At 44.6% G+C, this 20,490-nt stretch overlaps 1 protein-coding gene across 1 annotated transcript in view; it reads right to left on the bottom strand.

Annotated features, from left to right (window-relative positions):
- The window catches only part of GLRA3 (glycine receptor alpha 3), a 502,398-nt gene extending 482,163 nt beyond the window's left edge, over positions 1-20,235 (bottom strand). The window contains exon 1 of the mRNA XM_075347194.1: positions 19,882-20,235. Within this exon, the coding sequence (XP_075203309.1) occupies positions 19,882-19,952 (71 nt within the window). The 5' untranslated portion in view covers positions 19,953-20,235. The remainder of the gene's footprint in view (positions 1-19,881) is intronic.
- Positions 20,236-20,490: the final 255 nt, after the last annotated feature.

Below are 20,490 nucleotides of genomic sequence, written 5' to 3'. Positions count from 1 at the left end.
CCTGAGAAGAGACGTACATAAAGGCCTCTGAGTCTAATGTGCCCATTTTGAGGAACTGAGTCTTTGTAGTATTTTCCTTTGCCAGGGCAGTCCAAAATTTTGAGGTTCACCAATGACCCTGCATACAGACGTGCATGAGGGCCTGTAAACCTTAAGTGCCCATTGGAAGGAAGTGGGTCTTTTGTAGTATAGCCCTTTGGCAGGGCTGCCAAAAATTGGGAGGCTCCGCGTTGTCCCTGGATAGAGACGTGCATGAGGGCCTGTTAACCTGAAGTGCCCATTGGAAGGAAGTGGGTCTTTTGTAGTATAGCCCTTTGGCAGGGCAGCCAAAAATTGGGAGGCTCCACGTTGTCCCTGGATAGAGACGTGCATGAGGGCCTGTAAACCTGAAGTGCCCATTGGAAGGAAGTGGGTCTATTGTAGTATAGCCCTTAGGCAGGGCAGCCAAAAATTGGGAGGCTCCACGTTGTCCCTGGATAGAGACGTGCATGAGGGCCTGTAAACCTGAAGTGCCCATTGTAAGGAAGTGGGTCTATTGTAGTATAGCCCTTAGGCAGGGCAGCCAAAAATTGGGAGGCTCCACGTTGTCCCTGGATAGAGACGTGCATGAGGGCCTGTAAACCTGAAGTGCCCATTGGAAGGAAGTGGGTCTATTGTAGTATAGCCCTTAGGCAGGGCAGCCAAAAATTGGGAGGCTCCAGGTTGTCCCTGGATAGAGACGTGCATGAGGGCCTGTAAACCTGAAGTGCCCATTGGAAGGAAGTGGGTCTATTGTAGTATAGCCCTTTGGCAGGGCAGCCAAAAATTGGGAGGCTCCACGTTGTCCCTGGATAGAGACGTGCATGAGGGCCTGTTAACCTGAAGTGCCCATTGGAAGGAAGTGGGTCTTTTGTAGTATAGCCCTTTGGCAGGGCAGCCAAAAATTGGGAGGCTCCACGTTGTCCCTGGATAGAGACGTGCATGAGGGCCTGTTAACCTGAAGTGCCCATTGGAAGGAAGTGGGTCTTTTGTAGTATAGCCCTTTGGCAGGGCAGCCAAAAATTGGGAGGCTCCACGTTGTCCCTGGATAGAGACGTGCATGAGGGCCTGTTAACCTGAAGTGCCCATTGTAAGGAAGTGGGTCTATTGTAGTATAGCCCTTAGGCAGGGCAGCCAAAAATTGGGAGGCTCCACGTTGTCCCTGGATAGAGACGTGCATGAGGGCCTGTTAACCTGAAGTGCCCATTGGAAGGAAGTCGGTCTATTGTAGTATAGCCCTTAGGCAGGGCAGCCAAAAATTGGGAGGCTCCACGTTGTCCCTGGATAGAGACGTGCATGAGGGCCTGTAAACCTGAAGTGCCCATTGGAAGGAAGTGGGTCTATTGTAGTATAGCCCTTAGGCAGGGCAGCCAAAAATTGGGAGGCTCCACGTTGTCCCTGGATAGAGACGTGCATGAGGGCCTGTAAACCTGAAGTGCCCATTGGAAGGAAGTGGGTCTATTGTAGTATAGCCCTTTGGCAGGGCAGCCAAAAATTGGGAGGCTCCACGTTGTCCCTGGATAGAGACGTGCAAGAGGGCCTGTTAACCTGAAGTGCCCATTGGAAGGAAGTGGGTCTTTTGTAGTATAGCCCTTAGGCAGGGCAGCCAAAAATTGGGAGGCTCCACGTTGTCCCTGGATAGAGACGTGCATGAGGGCCTGTTAACCTGAAGTGCCCATTGGAAGGAAGTGGGTCTTTTGTAGTATAGCCCTTTGGCAGGGCAGCCAAAAATTGGGAGGCTCCACGTTGTCCCTGCATAGAGACGTGCATGAGGGCCTCAAAACATTGTTCCCATTGCAAAGGCGCGGGTCTCCTGTCGTTGTAATGTCCATTCTGCAAAGAATGGGCGAAAAAATTTACCACTGGGGGTATACCTGAAACAAAGGCCTAACTCTTGTAACGGTCATCATGGTGGCGCATGAGGAGAAGGAGGAGCAGTCCAGCGATTATCCAAAGTCCAGAAGTGTGTACCCATGGGTGACTGGAGGTACATGGCAAATTCCCATTACAAACTTTAAATTCCGCTCTCATTTGCTGGTGGTGTGGTGAAGTCTGGCCCAATCCAACCCTTGTTCATCTTGATCAGAGTCAGCCTGTCAGCATTTTCAGTTGAAAGGCGGGTGCGTTTATCTGTAATGATTCCACCTGCGGCACTAAAAACACGCTCTGACAAAACGCTAGCGGCAGGGCAGGCCAGGACTTCCAAGGCGTAGAGAGCCAATTCATGCCACGTGTCCACCTTGGATACCCAATAATTGTAAGGCACAGAGGAATGTCGGAGTACAGTTGTTCGATCTGCAAGGTACTCCTTGAGCATCTGGGCAAACTTGGGATTTCTTGTGGCACTACCCCGCAACTCAGGGGCTGTGGTACGTGAGGGGCTGAGAAAACTGTCCCACATCTTAAAGACTGTTCCCCTACCTCTGGCGGATTGGACTTGTGCCTCTCTCGGCTGTACGCCTTGGTTGTCCACTGATTCCTGACCTATGCCGCTAGCGTTTTGTGAGGGGAATGCTTTGCCTACTTCCGTGACTATGGCCTTCCGGAACTGCTGCATTTTTGTTGACCTCTCCGCCTCGGGAATAAGAGACATAAAATTCTCCTTGTAGCGTGGGTCTAACAGTGTTACCAACCAGTAATGATTGTCGGCCAAGATGTTCTTAACGCGAGGGTCACGAGACAGGCAGCTTACCATAAAGTCAGCCATGTCCGCCAGACTCTTAACAGCCAGGACTTCAGTAGCCTGACCAACACGTTGACTGAACATGCTGTCCTCCTCCTCCTCCTCCTCCTCCTCATCTACCCTGTCCTCTGGCCAGCCACGCTGAACCGAGGATATGACTGGTGTGCATGTCATATCCTCAATTTGGCCGGAGATTTGCTCCATGTCTTCATCCTCCTCCTCGTCATAGTCCTCCACTGCATGTTGTGATGAGACGAGGCTGGGCTGTGTGTTATCACCCACACCCACTACTGTTTCTTGCTGCAACTCATCGCGCTCCGCCTGCAATGCATCATGTTTGGTTTTGAGCAGAGACCGTTTTAGAAGGCAGAGTAGCGGTATGGTGACGCTAATAATGGCGTCATCACCACTCACCATCTTGGTGGAGTCCTCAAAGTTTTGGAGGATGGAACATAGGTCGGACATCCATCTCAACTCCTCAGGTGTTATGTGTGGAGTTTGACCCATTTCCCGACGGCTTAGGTGATGCAGGTACTCAACAACTGCCCTCTTCTGCTCACATATCCTGACCAACATGTGCAGAGTTGAATTCCAATGCGTGGGGACATCACACACCAGTCTGTGAGCCGGAAGATGCAAACTGCGCTGAAAGCCGGCAAGGCCGGCTGAAGCAGTAGGTGACTTTCGAAAATGTGCAGACAGGCGGCGAACTTTTACCAGCAGATCAGACAGCTCTGGGTATGACTTTAGAAACCGCTGAACCACGAGGTTGAGCACATGGGCCACGCATGGAACATGTGTCAGCTGGCCTCGCCTCAAAGCCGCCACCAGGTTCCGGCCATTGTCACACACAACCTTTCCTGGCTTTAGGTTCAGAGGTGTGAGCCAGTGATCTGCCTGCTGTTTCAGAGCTGTCCACAGCTCTTCTGCATTGTGGGGTTTGTCACCTATGCAGATTAGCTTCAGCACAGCCTGTTGCCGCTTCGCCGAGGCAGTGCTGCAGTGCTTCCAGCTTGGGACTGGTGTGGAGGGTACAGTGGATGAGGATGCGCAGGAGGAGGAGGAGGCTGAAGAGCATGACATTCCGGAGCTGTAGAGTGTGGGTGAAACACTGACTGAGGTAGGGCCTGCAAACCTTGGTGTGGGAAGGACGTGTTCCGTCCCTCGCTCAGACTGGGTCCCAGCTTCCACAATATTAACCCAGTGTGCCGTCAATGAGATGTAGCGGCCTTGCCCACAAGCACTTGTCCACGTGTCTGTGGTTAGGTGGACTTTGGGTGAAACAGCGTTGTTCAGGGCACGTGTGATGTTTTGTGACACGTGGTTATGCAACGTGGGGACGGCACACCGGGAGAAATAGTGGCGGCTGGGGACCAAGTAACGTGGGACAGCTGCCGCCATCAGGTCGCGGAATGCTTCTGTCTCCACCAGCATAAAAGGCAACATATCCAGCACAAGCAGTCACGAAATGTTAGCATTTAGAACTGTGGCATGTGGGGTGTTGGCAGTGTATTTGCGCCTGCGTTCAAAGGTTTGCTGAATGGATAACTGAACGCTGCGCTGGGACAAGGACGTGCTTGATGATGGTGTTATTTCTGCGTAGGCAACTGCAGGTGCAGGACCGGAGGAGGCTTGTTCGCAGGCAGCATGGACAGGGGATTGGCTCGCATGCACAACCAGCGAAGACGTAGCAGTGACATTAGCAAGCACTGCTCCTCGACTCTGTTGTACTTCCCACAAAGTCGGGTGCTTGGCTGACATGTGCCTGATCATGCTGGTGGTGGTCAGGCTGCTAGTTTTGGTACCCCTGCTGATACTGGCATGGCAGGTGTTGCAAATGGCCTTTTTAGAATCATCTGGATCCAACTTAAAAAACTGCCAGACTCGGGAAGACCTAACATTTGTACAGGCACCTTGTGTCGTGTTGTTGTTCCGGGGAACGGTTGCCTGACTTCTGCCTGGAGCCACCACCCTGGTTCTTACTGCCTGTTGGGATGCTACGCCTCCCTCCCCCTGTGCACTGCTGTCCTCGCTCTGCATATCCTCCTGCCAGGTTGGGTCAGTTACTGGATCATCCACCACGTCGTCTTCCTCTTCCGCACCCTGCTCCTCCTCCTGACTTCCTGACAATTGTGTCTCATCATCGTCCACCCCTTGTTGAGACACGTTGCCAACTTTGTGAGAACGTGGCTGCTCAAATATTTGGCCATCTGTACATACGATCTCCTCATGACCCACTTCAACATGAGCTGGCGAGAGGCCAGAATGTGCGAATGGAAACGTGAACAGCTCTTCCGAGTGTCCAAGTGTGGGATCATTAATGTCCGAGGACGTGTACTCAGCCTTGTGGTAGGAAGGAGGATCAGGTTCTGAAATGTGCGGTGCAGTATCACGGCTACTGACACTTGACCGTGTGGAAGACAGAGTGTTTGTGGTGGTGCCAATCTGACTGGAAGCATTATCCGCTATCCAACTAACAACCTGTTGACACTGGTCTTGGTTCAAGAGCGGTGTACTGCTGCGGTCCCCAAGAATTTGGGACAGGACGTGCGAGCGACTAGATGTGGCCCTTTGTTGTGGCAAAATTAGAGCTTGCCCACGACCTCGGCCTCTGCCTGCACCACCATCACGTCCACTTCCTTGTTCCTTTGCAACGCCCTTGCGCATTTTGCAATGCTGTGCTGACGTGTATTCACTAGACTTGGGCGTTATATCAAAGTTTGTGCAAATCGTGCACCTGTACGCTGCCACCGACAGGCACACACGTGCGGTTTTTAAATGCAAGCACGGACGCACTAAGAACCTAACACAGGTTTTAGGAGCAAAAATTAAGAACTCTGACACTATCAGCCACTGCTGACTGACGTGTATTATACACTACACTTGTGCGTTATATAATAGTTTGGTAAAAACGCACACAAGTGCACCTGTACGCTGCCACCGACAGGCACACACGTGTGGTTTTTAAATGCAAGCACGGACGCACTAAGAACCTAACACAGGTTTTAGGAGCAAAAATTAAGAACTCTGACACTATCAGCCACTGCTGACTGACGTGTATTATACACTACACTTGTGCGTTATATAATAGTTTGGTAAAAACGCACACAAGTGCACCTGTACGCTGCCACCGACAGGCACACACGTGCGGTTTTTAAATGCAAGCACGGACACACTAGGAACCTAACACAGGTTTTAGGAGCAAAAATTAAGAACTCTGACACTATCAGCCACTGCTGACTGACGTGTATTATACACTACACTTGTGCGTTATATAATAGTTTGGTAAAAACGCACACAAGTGCACCTGTACGCTGCCACCGACAGGCACACACGTGCGGTTTTTAAATGCAAGCACGGACGCACTAAGAACCTAACACAGGTTTTAGGAGCAAAAATTAAGAACTCTGACACTATCAGCCACTGCTGACTGACGTGTATTATACACTACACTTGTGCGTTATATAATAGTTTGGTAAAAACGCACACAAGTGCACCTGTACGCTGCCACCGACAGGCACACACGTGCAGTTTTTAAATGCAAGCACGGACGCACTAAGAACCTAACACAGGTTTTAGGAGCAAAAATTAAGAACTCTGACACTATCAGCCACTGCTGACTGACGTGTATTATACACTACACTTGTGCGTTATATAATAGTTTGGTAAAAACGCACACAAGTGCACCTGTACGCTGCCACCGACAGGCACACACGTGCGGTTTTTAAATGCAAGCACGGACGCACTAAGAACCTAACACAGGTTTTAGGAGCAAAAATTAAGAACTCTGACACTATCAGCCACTGCTGACTGACGTGTATTATACACTACACTTGTGCGTTATATAATAGTTTGGTAAAAACGCACACAAGTGCACCTGTACGCTGCCACCGACAGGCACACACGTGCGGTTTTTAAATGCAAGCACGGACGCACTAAGAACCTAACACAGGTTTTAGGAGCAAAAATTAAGAACTCTGACACTATCAGCCACTGCTGACTGACGTGTATTATACACTACACTTGTGCGTTATATAATAGTTTGGTAAAAACGCACACAAGTGCACCTGTACGCTGCCACCGACAGGCACACACGTGCGGTTTTTAAATGCAAGCACGGACGCACTAAGAACCTAACAGGTTTTAGGAGCAAAAATTAAGAACTCTGACACTATCAGCCACTGCTGACTGACGTGTATTATACACTACACTTGTGCGTTATATAATAGTTTGGTAAAAACGCACACAAGTGCACCTGTACGCTGCCACCGACAGGCACACACGTGCGGTTTTTAAATGCAAGCACGGACGCACTAAGAACCTAACAGGTTTTAGGAGCGACAATTGCTGAGAAGTCTGACACTATCAGGACTGTTTTAGACTGTGTACACCAGCCCCAGATATGATGAAGGCTGGTATACGGTCACCACTAGGAATGGCTATATACCCTGCCTGCCTGCCTGCCTGTATACTGCTACAATAGTCCTGACAAGGACTCTTTTGGTCACTAGCCTGTATTCCAACCTGGCTATACCCTGCCTGTATACAGCAACAATAGTCCTGAGAAGGACTCTGCTACTGTACTCCGACCTGGCTATACCCTGCCTGCCTGTATACAACTAGAATAGTCCTGAGAAGGACTTTTGGTCACACTGTTTGCAGCCCTGCTACTGAAATAGCTATAAAGGACCGCAAACCTTTCCCTGAAGCAGCGACCCTCTCCCTGCACTGACTGTCTGGATAGCTGTGAGCAGAGCACAGCGCGCCCGCCGGTATAAAGGCTCGGTCACGCTGTGCAGGCCGGCCAATCACTGCAATTCCACAACTAACAGGGCTGTGGCATTGCAGTGGTCTGCCAGCCAATCCCTGCATGAGGGCTGGCTCTCAAAAGAGCGCCAACATGCAGAAATGAAGACCACGAGTACAGCACGAGTATCGCGAGATTCTTCGGTCCCCGCCGAGTAGCCCGAGTACAGTGATACTCGTGTGAGTACCGAGTAGTAACAAGCATGCTCGCTCATCACTAACAAAGAGCTTAATTTTTGGAGACATGTCCTGTGGTCTGACGAAACTAAAATTGAATTGTTTGGTCATAATGACCATGATTATGTTTGCCGATAAAAGGGAGAAGCTTTGAAGCCTAAAAACTCAATCCCAACTGTGAAACACAAGGATGGCAGCATCATGTTGTGGGACTGTTTTGCTGCAGGAGTGATTGGTGCACTTCACAAAATAGATGGCATCATGAGGAAAGAACATTATGTGGCAATACTGAAGCAATATCTCAAGACCTCAACTAGGAAAATAAAGCTTGAGTGGAAAAGGGTTTTCCAAATGGACAATGACCTGAAATATACTGCAAACTGATTACAAAATGGTTTTAGAATAACAAAGTCAATGTTTTGGAGTGGCCATCACAATGATCTCAATCCTATTGAAAAATTATGAGCAAAGCCAAAAAGGCAGGTGTGAACAAGTTGACCTAAAAGCATGGCTCAGTTACAGCAGTTCTGTAAGGAGGAATAAGCCCAAATTCCTAACAATTATTGTGAGAAGCTTCTGGAACGATATCCAAAATGTTTGACCCAAGTCATACAGATTAAGGGCAATAGTACCAAATAGTAATGAAATGTATGTAAATTTTTGACTTTGCAGAAAGTAATAAAAATGCCTTAAAACATTCTCTCTCTCTGTCTCTCTCTCTCTCCCTCTCTCTCTCTCTCTCTCTCTCTCTCTCTCTCTCTCTCTCATTAATCTGGCATTTGGCAAATATAAATATTTTTGGTTCCTAATTGACCTAAAATGGTAAAGGTTTATTTTGGCTTCATGTCAGATAGTGAGAAAAACATGGACATGTGTCTTCCTAGAAAGTGTATATAAACTTCAAGTTTGAACTGTATATGCCTCCATGGTGGTGTGCATGATGGATAAATATTTCTGTCTGTGTTTCTCAGGTTTGAGTATGCCATTAATCCTGAAAAAATCACCAAGTCCACTTGCTAATATGGAGTCCAAAACTCGTAGGTACCTCCACCGTGCTTCACTATTGACTTCAGAAAGGTATTATTGTACTAAAAAACCTGCTGTCTTTTTTTCTGTATTTGCAGTTCCTATGTTTTCATGCTTAATTAAGTCATTTGGCTCTGTTTCCATATTGATGGTCTGGCTTTTTGGCTGCAATTCTTTCATGAAGGCAAGTTCTGGCCAGGCTTCTCTGAATAATAGATGATTGTAGCTAGGTCCTACTGCATTTAGCTACTTCTAAGCTGATGGCATTGCTGTTAGCCTTGAAATATGAAAGGAAGGAAGCATAATGTGTCACTCATTTTCTGCGCTGTTTCCTCGGCTGATCCTTGAGTCTACAGTCCTCAATAGAGCACATTTCTTAGTGATTACTTAAAAAAGCTTGAACAGCACATACTGAAACCATAGCTTTTTGCTGGTAGAGACCTTGATGTTGCAGACCAAATAATGATTTAGTTTAGATTTATTTTTTAAACTATTAACTAAACTAAACTTTTAATGAAAACATTATTCATTTTCAGCTTTATTTCCACACATGTCTATAAAACGTTTGCACATATAGATATCTGGATATTTACAAGAGTAATATTTAAAGGGTACCTGTCTGTACCTCAAAGTGGACTACAACTGATTACTTGACTTTGTCGAAATTTCTGACTACCTAACAGTTTGTACCCTCTGCTGTGTTTGTGATGACTCTTTTTCCTTTAGTTTTGCATTATCTGGATGGTTTACAATGCTACTTGTGCATGAAAGCCCACTGCTAACAGAAACCTACACACACTAAGGTTCTGGGACTACAATATCCTGAGATCCTAAATAATGTTATGGAAAAGACAGTGGACTAAATCAAATATTCCATTAATTTCTTTTTCTGGAAGACAGAGAAATAGTTTTGTTTATTTTAACAGAATGAGGAGAGTACATTAACCAACTATAACCAGCCTGAATGATTCTTCTTTTCTCTGGTGGTAGGCAATAACTATCCACCTAGGTATGGTTAGCTTACAACTGGGAAGAAAATGATCAATTATTATTAGGGATGAGCGAACCTGAACTGTAAAGTCTGGGTTCTGTACCGGTGTTAAACCCCAAACACAGACTTTTGACTGTACGTCCGCTTCTCGTTCGAATTTTTCACTCAAATAAAGCTTGATGCAAGGTTGCAGAGCAGCCATTCAGCAAGCTTTTAGGCTTGGGCACTTCCAAAGCCATCACAGCCATGCCAAGTATTGGCATGGCTGTGATTGGCTGGTGCACCCCGTGACTCGACCAGTATATATGTTGGATCCCGGGCCGCAGAGCCATTTTTCCTTGACTAGAGAAGGGAGAGTACGCTGTTGGAGTGAGGGACAGTGATAGGTGCAGTTAGGAAAAAAATACATTGTAGAAAAAGGATGCTATAGGATTGAAGGATAGTGATAGGTGCATATAATTCTAAATCAAACACAGCACTGCATCACGCAGCTTTTCATAGTGGTCAAAAACAGTAGCGTACAGGCAGAGTAATCTATTAGCTTAGCTCAATCTAGAAAAAAACAGTGCTTTCCAGCTTGCCTTTCTGTGTGGATATCTCTGAAACCTTTATTGCATTGAATCACGCAGCTTTCCGTAGCGGTCAAAAACAGCAGCATACAGGAAGTGTAACTGTGAGGTCAATCTAGCAAAAAAAAAACATAACAGTTTTTTCCAGCGTGCCTTGATATTGGAATATCTCCAAAACCTTATACTTTTTGCCTTGTGGTGTGAATATTTCTGAAACCTTATAATGCGTTGCACCACGCTGCTTTCTGTAGCGGTACAAAACAACACCGTACAGGCAATATAATCTATTAATGGCCACAATACCACCAACCCCAAGAATGGAAACAGAGTCTTATTCCATTATTCAATGCTGTCATATTCAGTCAGAGCTGCTGACTTTGAACAATCATTTTTTCAAAATAAATGTTTTGAGTACCCAGGATAGACACCAAGCAGCATGGGTGAGCTGTTTTGAGTATAAATGGCTGGAACTGGTGGTAGTAAGTCTAGCTGGCATAACTCTGGTTCAATTCCAAATCCAACTAAAAGCACTTTAAATGCAGCAACAAGACTGTCCACCACTGGGGCAGAAAATTGGCTCCTGTGTGGAAACTGTTAAAACAGGCAGTCTAAGTGGTACTTTGCACACTATGACATCGCAAGCCGATGCTGCGATGCCGAGCGCGATAGTCCCCGCCCCCATCGCAGCAGCGATATCTTGTGATTGCTGCCGTAGCGAACATTATCGCTACGACAGCTTCACATGCACTTACCTGCCCTGCGACGTTGCTGTGGCTGGCAAACCGCCTGCTTCCTAAGGGGGCGGGTCGTGCGGCGTCACAGCGACGTCACACGGCAGGCGGCCAATACGAGCGGAGGGGCGGAGATGAACGGGACGTAAACATCCCGCCCACCTCCCTCCTTCCGCATTGCAGCCAGGACGCAGGTAAGGTGATGTTCCTCGCTCCTCCAGCTTCACACACAGCAATGTGTGCTGCCTGCTGGAATGAGGAAAAACACCGTACCATCACTGCTGCGGAATTATGGAAATGTCGGACCCTACACCGATCATATGATAACGATGCTTTTGCGCTCTTTAATCGTATGTAAAAGGATTCACATACTGCGGTGTCGACAGCAACGCCGGATGTGCGTCACTTTCAATTTGACCCCACCAACATCGCACCTGCGATGTTGTAGTGTGCAACGTACCCTTTAGAATCAGTGCCTTGCTGAAAGTGCAGCGTTGGCACCTGAGGAGCATAGGCATCTTTTGTCAATGTCACCCCCTTGAAAATGAGCAAAGCAGTGGGAACCTAAACAAGTCAGGCACCTGTCACTTATGGTTTTTGAACACTCTGTTGGATGGGATTCCTTGGCCCATCTCTGTATTACATTGGGTGCTGTGTGGTGGATCTCAGCCAATGAGCGCTGTGATGGTGAACCAGGTAAAAAGGGCCTTTTTTTACAAATCAGTGGTCTGTAGGGAAACTTTGTCAATCTTGGCTGTGTGAGTGAACTGGGAATATGGGCTATATAGGGGACATTATTTGTCAAATTTGGTGCTCTGTGGGTAAACTAGGCCAGTGTTTTATGTCTGCCTGCTTTAAACAATATTTTTTTCAAAATAAATGCTTCGGATTCCCGGAAGACACACTGAGCAGCATGGGTGACCCGCTTCAAATCTAAAAACCAAAACAGTGTATGTACAGCATGTCTTGCTGTGTGAATATCTCTAAACCCCCATACTGTGTTGCATCACGCAGCTTTGCTTAGCTGTCCAAAACAGCAATGTACAGGCAGTGTAATCTGTTAGCTCAAACTAACAAAGAACAGTGTGTGTACAGCATGCCTTGCGAATATCTTTGAAAAAACTTCATACTGCGTTGCATCACTCAGCACAGCCAGGGGTTGAAATTCTCCACGAAGCTGAAGCTATGGACAGAATCCGTATAGGCCTTTTTAAAATTGTTGCTCGGCGGTGCAACTTTTCCTATCTTGACTGTGTGAGTGAACCAGGAATAAAGACTACGACTACATAGGGGAAATTTGTTAAACTTGCTGCTCTTTGGGGGAAGTCTGGCAATATTGACTGTGTGGTTGAACTGGGAATACATGCGCCAGAAGGGCCCTTTTTCAAATTGTTGGTCTGTGGAGAATCTCTGAAATCCATATCTGTGGGATCACTGTAATAATTTTTAGTTTCTTAATTTACTTGCTATGTAACCATAATTGCTATGGCGACAGAAGCCCTTAGAGTCATTTGCCTAGCCACATTTGTTTGCAGGGCAATTGGTTCCTTCTGCAGCCTCCTAGCCCTTAAAACAACCATTTTACAGCCTCATACTTGGGCTCTCCATTGACTTGTATGGGGTTTGTTGTTTGGGTTCAAGTTCCCTTGCCGAACATGATTTTTTTGGTGGTCCGTGCTGGTTTGGCAAACCTGAATATACACAAGTTTGCTCATCACTAGTCATAATGATTTTTTGAATGCCCAAAGACTCACTCTTCTTCTTCTTATTATTATTTATTATTATAGCGCCATTTATTCCATGGCGCTTTACAAGTGAAAGAGGGTATACATACAAGAATCATTAACAGTACAAGACAGACTGGTATAGGAGGAGAGAGGACCCTGCCCGCGAGGGCTCACAGTCTACAGGGAATGGGTGATGGTACAATAGGTGAGGACAGAGCTGGTTGTGCAGTGGTCTACTGGGCTGAGGGCTATTGTAGGTTGTAGGCTTGTTGGAAGAGGTGGGTCTTGAGGTTCCTCTTGAAGCTTTCCATGATAGTGGAGAGTCTGATGTGCTGAGGTAGAGCGTTCCAGAGTATGGGGGATGCACGGGAGAAATCTTGTACACGATTGTGGGAAGAGGAGATAAGAGAGGAGCAGAGAAAGAGATCTTGTGAGGATCTAAGGTTGCGTGCAGGTAGGTACCGGGAGACTAGGTCACAGATGTAGGAAGCAGACAGGTTGTGCATGGCTTTGTATGTCATGGTTAATGTTTTGAACTGGAGTCGTTGGGCGATGGGAAGCCAGTGAAGGGATTGGCAGAGTGGCGAGGCTGGGGAGTAGCGAGGGGAGAGGTGGATTAAGCGGGCTGCAGAGTTTAGGATAGATTGGAGGGGTGCAAGAGAGCAGGAGGTTGCAGTAGTCGAGGCGGGAGATGATGAGGGCATGCACTAATGTTTTTGCAGATTCTTGGTTAAGAAAAGCACGGATCCGGGAGATATTTTTGAGTTGTAATCGGCATGAGTTGAAGAGGGCTTGGATGTGTGGCTTGAAGGATAGAGCACAGTCGAGGGTCACTCCAAGGCAACGAGCTTGTGAGACTGGGGTGAGTGAGCAACCATCAAGTTTGATGGAAAGGCTTGTTGGAGGAGATGAGTGAGGAGGAGGAAAGACAATAAACTCTGTTTTGTCCATGTTAAGTTTTAGGAATTGTGCAGAGAAGAAGGATGAAATAGCAGACAAACATTGTGGTATTTTGGTTAGTAGAGAGGTAATGTCAGGTCCAGAGAGGTAGATCTGTATGTCATCGGCATAGAGATGATACTGGAAGCCGTGGGACTCTATGAGCTGTCCCAAGCCGAAGGTATAGATGGAGAACAGCAGGGGTCCAAGAACTGAGCCTTGAGGGTGCGAGATGAGGAAGTGGTGTGAGAATGGGAGACGCTGAAAGTTCGGTCGGTTAGGTATGAGGAGATCCAAGATAGGGCCAAGTCTGTGATGCCCAGAGATGAGAGAATCTGTAGTAGGAGGGAATGGTCTACTGTGTCGAAGGCAGAGGACAGGTCCAGGAGGAGGAGGATAGAGTAGTGTCGCTTGGCTTTGGCGGTTAGTAGATCATTGGTGACTTTGGTTAGGGCAGTTTCGGTAGAATGATGTGGTCGGAAACCAGATTGAAGCCGGTCAAAGAGGGAGCAGGAGGACAGGTATGAGGACAATTCAAGATGGACATGCTGTTCCAGTAGTTTTGAGGCGTAGGGGAGAAGGGATATGGGGCGATAGTTTGACACAGAGGATGGGTCAAGGGAGGGCTTTTTGAGGATGGGTGTAATAGAGGCATGTTTAAAGCATGAAGGGAATACACCACTTGCTAGTGATAGGTTGAAGAGATGGGTTAGGGCTGGGATGAGGACTGCGGTGATGTTGGGGATGAGGTGAGATGGGAGCGGGTCCAGTGCACAGGTGGTTAGATGTGATCTTGAGAGTAGAGTGGAGAGATTGTTTTCTGTCATGGTGGAGAAGCTGGATTTGGAGGAAGAGGGATGAGTAGCTATGATGAGGGGCTGTGGTGATTGTGGGCCAAAGCTTGCTCTGATGTTGTCAATCTTCCACTTGAAGAAAGAGGCAAAGTCTTCAGCTGAGATGAGAGGAGAGGGAGGTGGTGCCAGAGGACGGAGGAGAGAATTGAAAGTGTTGAATAGCTGTTTAGGGTTGTGAGAGAAAGAAGCTATGAGGGATGAGAAGTAGGTTTGTTTTGCAGCAGTGAGTGTGGACTTGAAAGTGGTCAGGGACTCTTTATATGCAATGAAGTGCTCAGTGGAATGAGACCTCTTCCATCTGCGCTCAGCAATTCTGGAAGCCCGTCTAAGTTCTTTAGTCTGCCTTGTGTGCCAGGGTTGCCTGTTGATTGTGCGGGTTTTGGTGTGTGTGAGGGGGGCAGCTGATTCGAGAGCTGCAGAGATTGTAGTGTTGTATAAAGTTGCAGCGGCATCTGCATCATGTAGAAATGCAATGTCTGTGAGGGGGAGAAGGGACTGAGAAAGGGCGTGTAAATCAATGTGTTTGATATTTCTGCGAGGGTGTGAAAATTTGTGGAGGGGGAGTTGCATACTTGGAGAAGAGAGGGAAGAGAATGTGAGTAGGTTGTGGTCAGACAGGGGGAGAGGCAAGTTAGAGAGGTTAGATAGGGAACAGAGGCAAGTGAAGATGAGGTCCAGCGTGTGGCCATCTTTGTGAGTAGCTGCAGAAGACCATTGGGTGAGGCTGAAGGAGGAAGTGAGTGTTAGAAGTTTGGAGACAGATGAGCGGGAAGTGTCAATGGGGATATTGAAATCACCCATGATGATGGTGGGGATGTCGGTGGAAAGGAAGTGTAGTAGCCAGGTGGTGAAATGGTCAAAAAAGGCAGTGGCTGGCCCTGGAGGGCGGTAAATGACAGCCAGCTGAAGGTTGGAGGGGGCGTAGATGCGTACGGAGTGCACCTCAAAAGAGGGGAGCGTGACAGAGGGTGGTAGTGGAATTGGTGTAAAGGAGCATTGGTCGGACAGGAGCAAACCAACTCCTCCACCATGCTTGTTAGTGGGGCGGGGGGTGTGAGAGAGTTGGAGTGTGTATGAGTTCCTCTCTGAACTCATACACACACTGGTGAAGCAGACATGCATGTATATGGTGAGTTTACTAGAAACTTGCTTATTCTTCTGATAGCTATTGAATGTTTATTACAAGTAGAGATGAGAGAATCAGGCAAAATACCAATTTATCTGTTTGTATAAATTTGAGTGTCCTTTTCATTTTCTTGGGCCTCTCCAAATCCCATAGCATAAAAAATGTGGTCTGTAAAAAAAAAAAAAAAACTTATTCTCATCACTTCTCAACAGCTTCTGCGCCTCTCATCGCCATGCGTTTGGTGCTCAAAGCATCTTTGGATTGCCATTAGCCAGAAATTACCAGGCCTCTCATGCTAGGCTGAGACCTTCACGTTTGACAGGTTTAAGAGGGTTCTGTGCATGTGCCTGCAAAAGTCATCCCATACAGATTCTCCCCAACTCCACCTATTTGGGTGGAATTCTGCCTTAAACGAGTGGAAAACGTCAAAATTCACAAAATGTTTAAATAACGCTATGCTGCATAAAGATTTTGCAACTTTTCAATGTGTTTCACAAAAATTTTCATGTGTAAAAGGTTTGATGAATCACTACTAATGTAATTTATAAAATCTCACATACCAAAAAAGGAAATGGAATACCAACAAGCCTTCTTTAAGAAATGTAATGCAGTGAAATATGTCAGATTAATCTATTTAATAATGTAAGTGTTACATAAGAGGTTTAAATTTATGATAGAATCACAAAGTGGCAGGTTAAATTATGCAAATCCACCATGAACCAATAATTTTTTGGTGTACAAGATATTAGTCTGAGTATATATACAGTCATATTCGAAAGTTCATGCACCCTTGAAATTCTTCCAGAAAATGAACTATTTCTCCTACAAAATTATTGTAATTACACATGTTTTGTTATAGACGTTTATTTCCTTTGTTTGTGGTGGAACAACACAAGAGAAAAAAAAAAAGAAAATTGGACATAATTTCACACAATACCCCCAAAATGGGTAAGACAAAATTGTTAGCACCTTTCCAAGTTTGTGGGTAAACAACTTTGTTTCAAGCGTGATGCTCGTTCAAACACCTGTGGCAATTAACAGGTGTATTCAATATAAAGATCACACCTGAAGCCATATAAAATGGGAAAAGTTGACTCACTTTTTGCATTTTGTGTTGGAATGTGCCACATTTAGCATGGAGAACAGAAAGAAGAGAAGAGAAATGTCGGAGGACTTGCCAAATTGATGAAAAATATCAACAATCTCAAGGTTACAAGTCCACCTCCAAAAATCTTGATGTTCCTTTGCCTACAGTGCACAACACAATCAAAAAGTATACGATCCATGGCACTGTAGCTAATCTCTTTGGATGTGTACAGCAGAGAGAAATTGATGAAAGGTTGCAAAACAGGATAATCCGGATGGTGGATAAGCTGTTCCAATCAAGTTCCAAAAAAGTTCAAGCTGTCCTGCAGGTTCCAGGTGCATCAGTGTGAGCGGAAACAAAACTCTTCACTGACAGTTGAATAAAACGCTAAGGCAGGAAGGAGACCAAGAAGGACCCCACTGCTTAAACAGACATAATACAACTAGAGTTTAGTTTGACAAAGCTTTTTGGTAAAGAACATCATTCTACTTTTTACTGAAAATGAAATAAGTCCTACAAAGAAAAGAACAAAGTACATACAATCAAATATGATAGAGGTTCGAAGATGACTTGGGGTTGTTTTGCTGCCTTTGCACTGGGTACCTTGACTGTGTGTAACGTATCATGAAATATGAAGATTACCAAAGGAATTTGGGTTGCAATGTACTTCCCAGTGTCAGAAAGATAGGACTGCATCCTAAGTCATGGGTTTCCCAACAGAACAATGACCGAAACATACTTCAAGAAGCACCCAGTAATGGATGGAACAAAGCGCTGGAGAGTTCTGAAGTGGCAGCAATGAGTACAAATCTAAATCCCATTAAACATCTGTGGAGAGATCTTAAAATTGCTTTTGGGAGAAGCCACCCTTCAAATATACGATACCTGGAGCAGTTTGCAACAGAAGAATAGCTATAGGAAGCGATTGATTGCAGTTATTTATTCCAATGGGTGTGCAACCAAATTTGATGGTGCCAAAAATTTTGTTCAGACCATTTTTGTAGTTCTGTCTGAAATTATATTCAATTTGCCTTTTCTTCTTTTCTTTGTGTGTTATTCCAATACACACAAAGGAAATAAGCATGTGTATTATAAAACATGTGCAATTTTCAGGAACAATTTCAAGGGGGAGAAGAGTTTCGGCCATGACTGTATTTACCTTTAAATTTAATGTCCCAAGGTAGAGCTTGCTTAATAACCTGCAGCAAATCAGTATGTTGCATTTAAAGTGCCGTTGCATTGAATTTAACCCACCTTCTAATATTATCTTTGGAATTACTTAAAAGTCCCAGAGAGAATTTCTAGAGCTGTTAAAATTAATAGTTTATTGATTTATCACCCTATAGTAAGTCAGATGTTTATTATTGCTGTGTTTATTGGAAAGCGTCTCTCTTAGCACTTCCATAGTTAGAATAACAAACTCTTCACTTAATAACCAGTGACAGCTTTTGGAATAACCACATATAACCATATAATAATCACATATAGTATTTTTTTCAGCAAATGCTATGTATATGCATGTAACCCTATATATTAGTTGAGAGTATTCCTTTAGCCTGTCCATTTCATTGCGATTCATAGTGGTGGTCATGGTCATGGAATAAGATTTTTATGACCCTTTATATATAAAGTCACCTAATACATAATTACATTCTTACTAAATGCCTTACCAATTCAAAATTGATAACCAAAGAAATATTAATTCTTCTTCATTATAGTCATTGACACATAAAAAAGACAATTGTATTGCACCTTTCAGTTATGCTTAGGAATTAAAGTGGATTTAGACTGAAAGCACTTTGTGACCTTGAATCTCTATTAACATATTAATTGTAGTACACAATTAGATTATAAAGGCACTAAAGCATTCAATCATTGTACATTCATTACTTATTAGGAATGTTAGAAAAAAAATATGAATGTAAAAACAAATTATATTTATTGAAATTCCCTCTTTTCCATAATAATTCTATGAGCAAAACATATGGGATTAAAATTCACAGCCCCACATGAGAACACTTGCATGGAGTTACACTAGTTTATCCCAAATGTTCAGATAAAAGCATTTTCTATGTAAACAAGGTGGCAATATAACCAGATGAAACAGAATGTGACTGGTGCACTCTGGGATTTGTAACTGTGCGTATGAAGGAGGTTTACAGCTTGTCACTCATGGGTAAGTGATCTTGTCTAATTAAAAGCAAGTGGAAAGCGACCTTTGAAAAATATTTAGCTAAGTGCTCTTCTAATCAGGGCTATATTATTGAATTATTGATTTAAGCCACAAATAAGTTAAAGAAATAACTACACCACTAATATCAAAGTGTAGATGAAAAAAATAAATTATATATATATATAGTTGGAAAACAGAAGGGAGCACTCCACAGTAAAAAAAGAAAAAAATTGGACTTTACTAGCCCATTTTGCCATGTGGGCTTTTAAATTTGGGCTAATAAATAATATGTGGGCTAATAAATAAGAAACCCACATTTTTTCCTACTTTGGAGTGCTGCCTTCTTCTTTTCAACCATTCATTTGCCTTGGATAAAGCCTGCTTGGAGGGCATTGCACCCACATTTTTGTGCTGTTCTAGTTTTTGTCTCACACACACATACACACACATATACATACATACACACACAGACACACACACACACATATATAAATATATAGTTATAATGTCAAAGACTGTTACCCAAGTAACAATGCAAAAAGTTAGCAGTGTCTAACGGTGCCACCTCCCCCTCATCTTCAAATTACATTGTACTGATAGCAATGTATATATATATATATATATATATATATATATTTTCACACACTGTTATTATTACGCTGTAATTTGAAGACAGAGGGGGGAGTCACTGTTAGATACTGGTAACTATTACTTGGCTAGCAGTCTTTGGCATTATAATTCATTATAGTATCAGATTGAATATATCTGTTGGTCATAACTTACATTACATTGATATTTAATAAATGTATATTAATATACTATATATATATATATATATATATATACAGTATATATTTTTTTATAATTTAATAAAATATATACAATGTGTGTGTGTCTGTCTATCCATCATCATTCCCTCCTCTGTTTCTAATATTACATAGGTTACATTACTTATAGAGTTGAGCGTGCCATACCTTAACAAGAGTGCAGCTTCCCAGAAGTAAAACCCAGAGACAGCCGTCAGTATGCACCTGATCCGGGCCATTTTTTCTTGTGATGGGCTGGGAAATTAAAATCATCAAAGTGATAGATGACTGTAGCTGGCAGTAGAAAACAGCAGGACACTTAATTCAGCACCAAGAACAGCTCCACAATGAAGACTCTGTAATCCCAGATGAATAGGCAAGCTTCCCCCTACTTGTCTTGCTAGACAAGATAATGGGGATGATGATCATGTATTGTATGCATGATAGAAAATTTCAGATCCACAACAGAAAGGTTGACATGTAAAGCAGGCAGAAGTGCAGAGTCCACTCGGAGCCGCTGCATTCCTATACACTGAAATTTGCTGAAGCCCTGCTAGGAGGCTGGACTGGACCAGGGGTGGATACAGGCTCGTTTGCAGCCAATGAACAGCCGAGCTCTTTTGATGGCGAAATAAGCAGTAGTAACCCCTTGTGTGCTGATGTTGCACGTGGAGCCATTACATTGAATGCAATCGTTAAAGTTGTCTTCCACAGATCACTGATACAATACTGATTCGCTCTCTTGTGTCTGGAGACTGATTGCAAATAATAGATGTT

Source organism: Anomaloglossus baeobatrachus, chromosome 1 (genome assembly GCF_048569485.1).
Source record: "Anomaloglossus baeobatrachus isolate aAnoBae1 chromosome 1, aAnoBae1.hap1, whole genome shotgun sequence".
Classification (NCBI taxonomy): domain Eukaryota; kingdom Metazoa; phylum Chordata; class Amphibia; order Anura; family Aromobatidae; genus Anomaloglossus; species Anomaloglossus baeobatrachus.
Note: the sequence above shows the minus strand (reverse complement) of the source record. Positions and strands in the feature narration are given on the sequence as shown.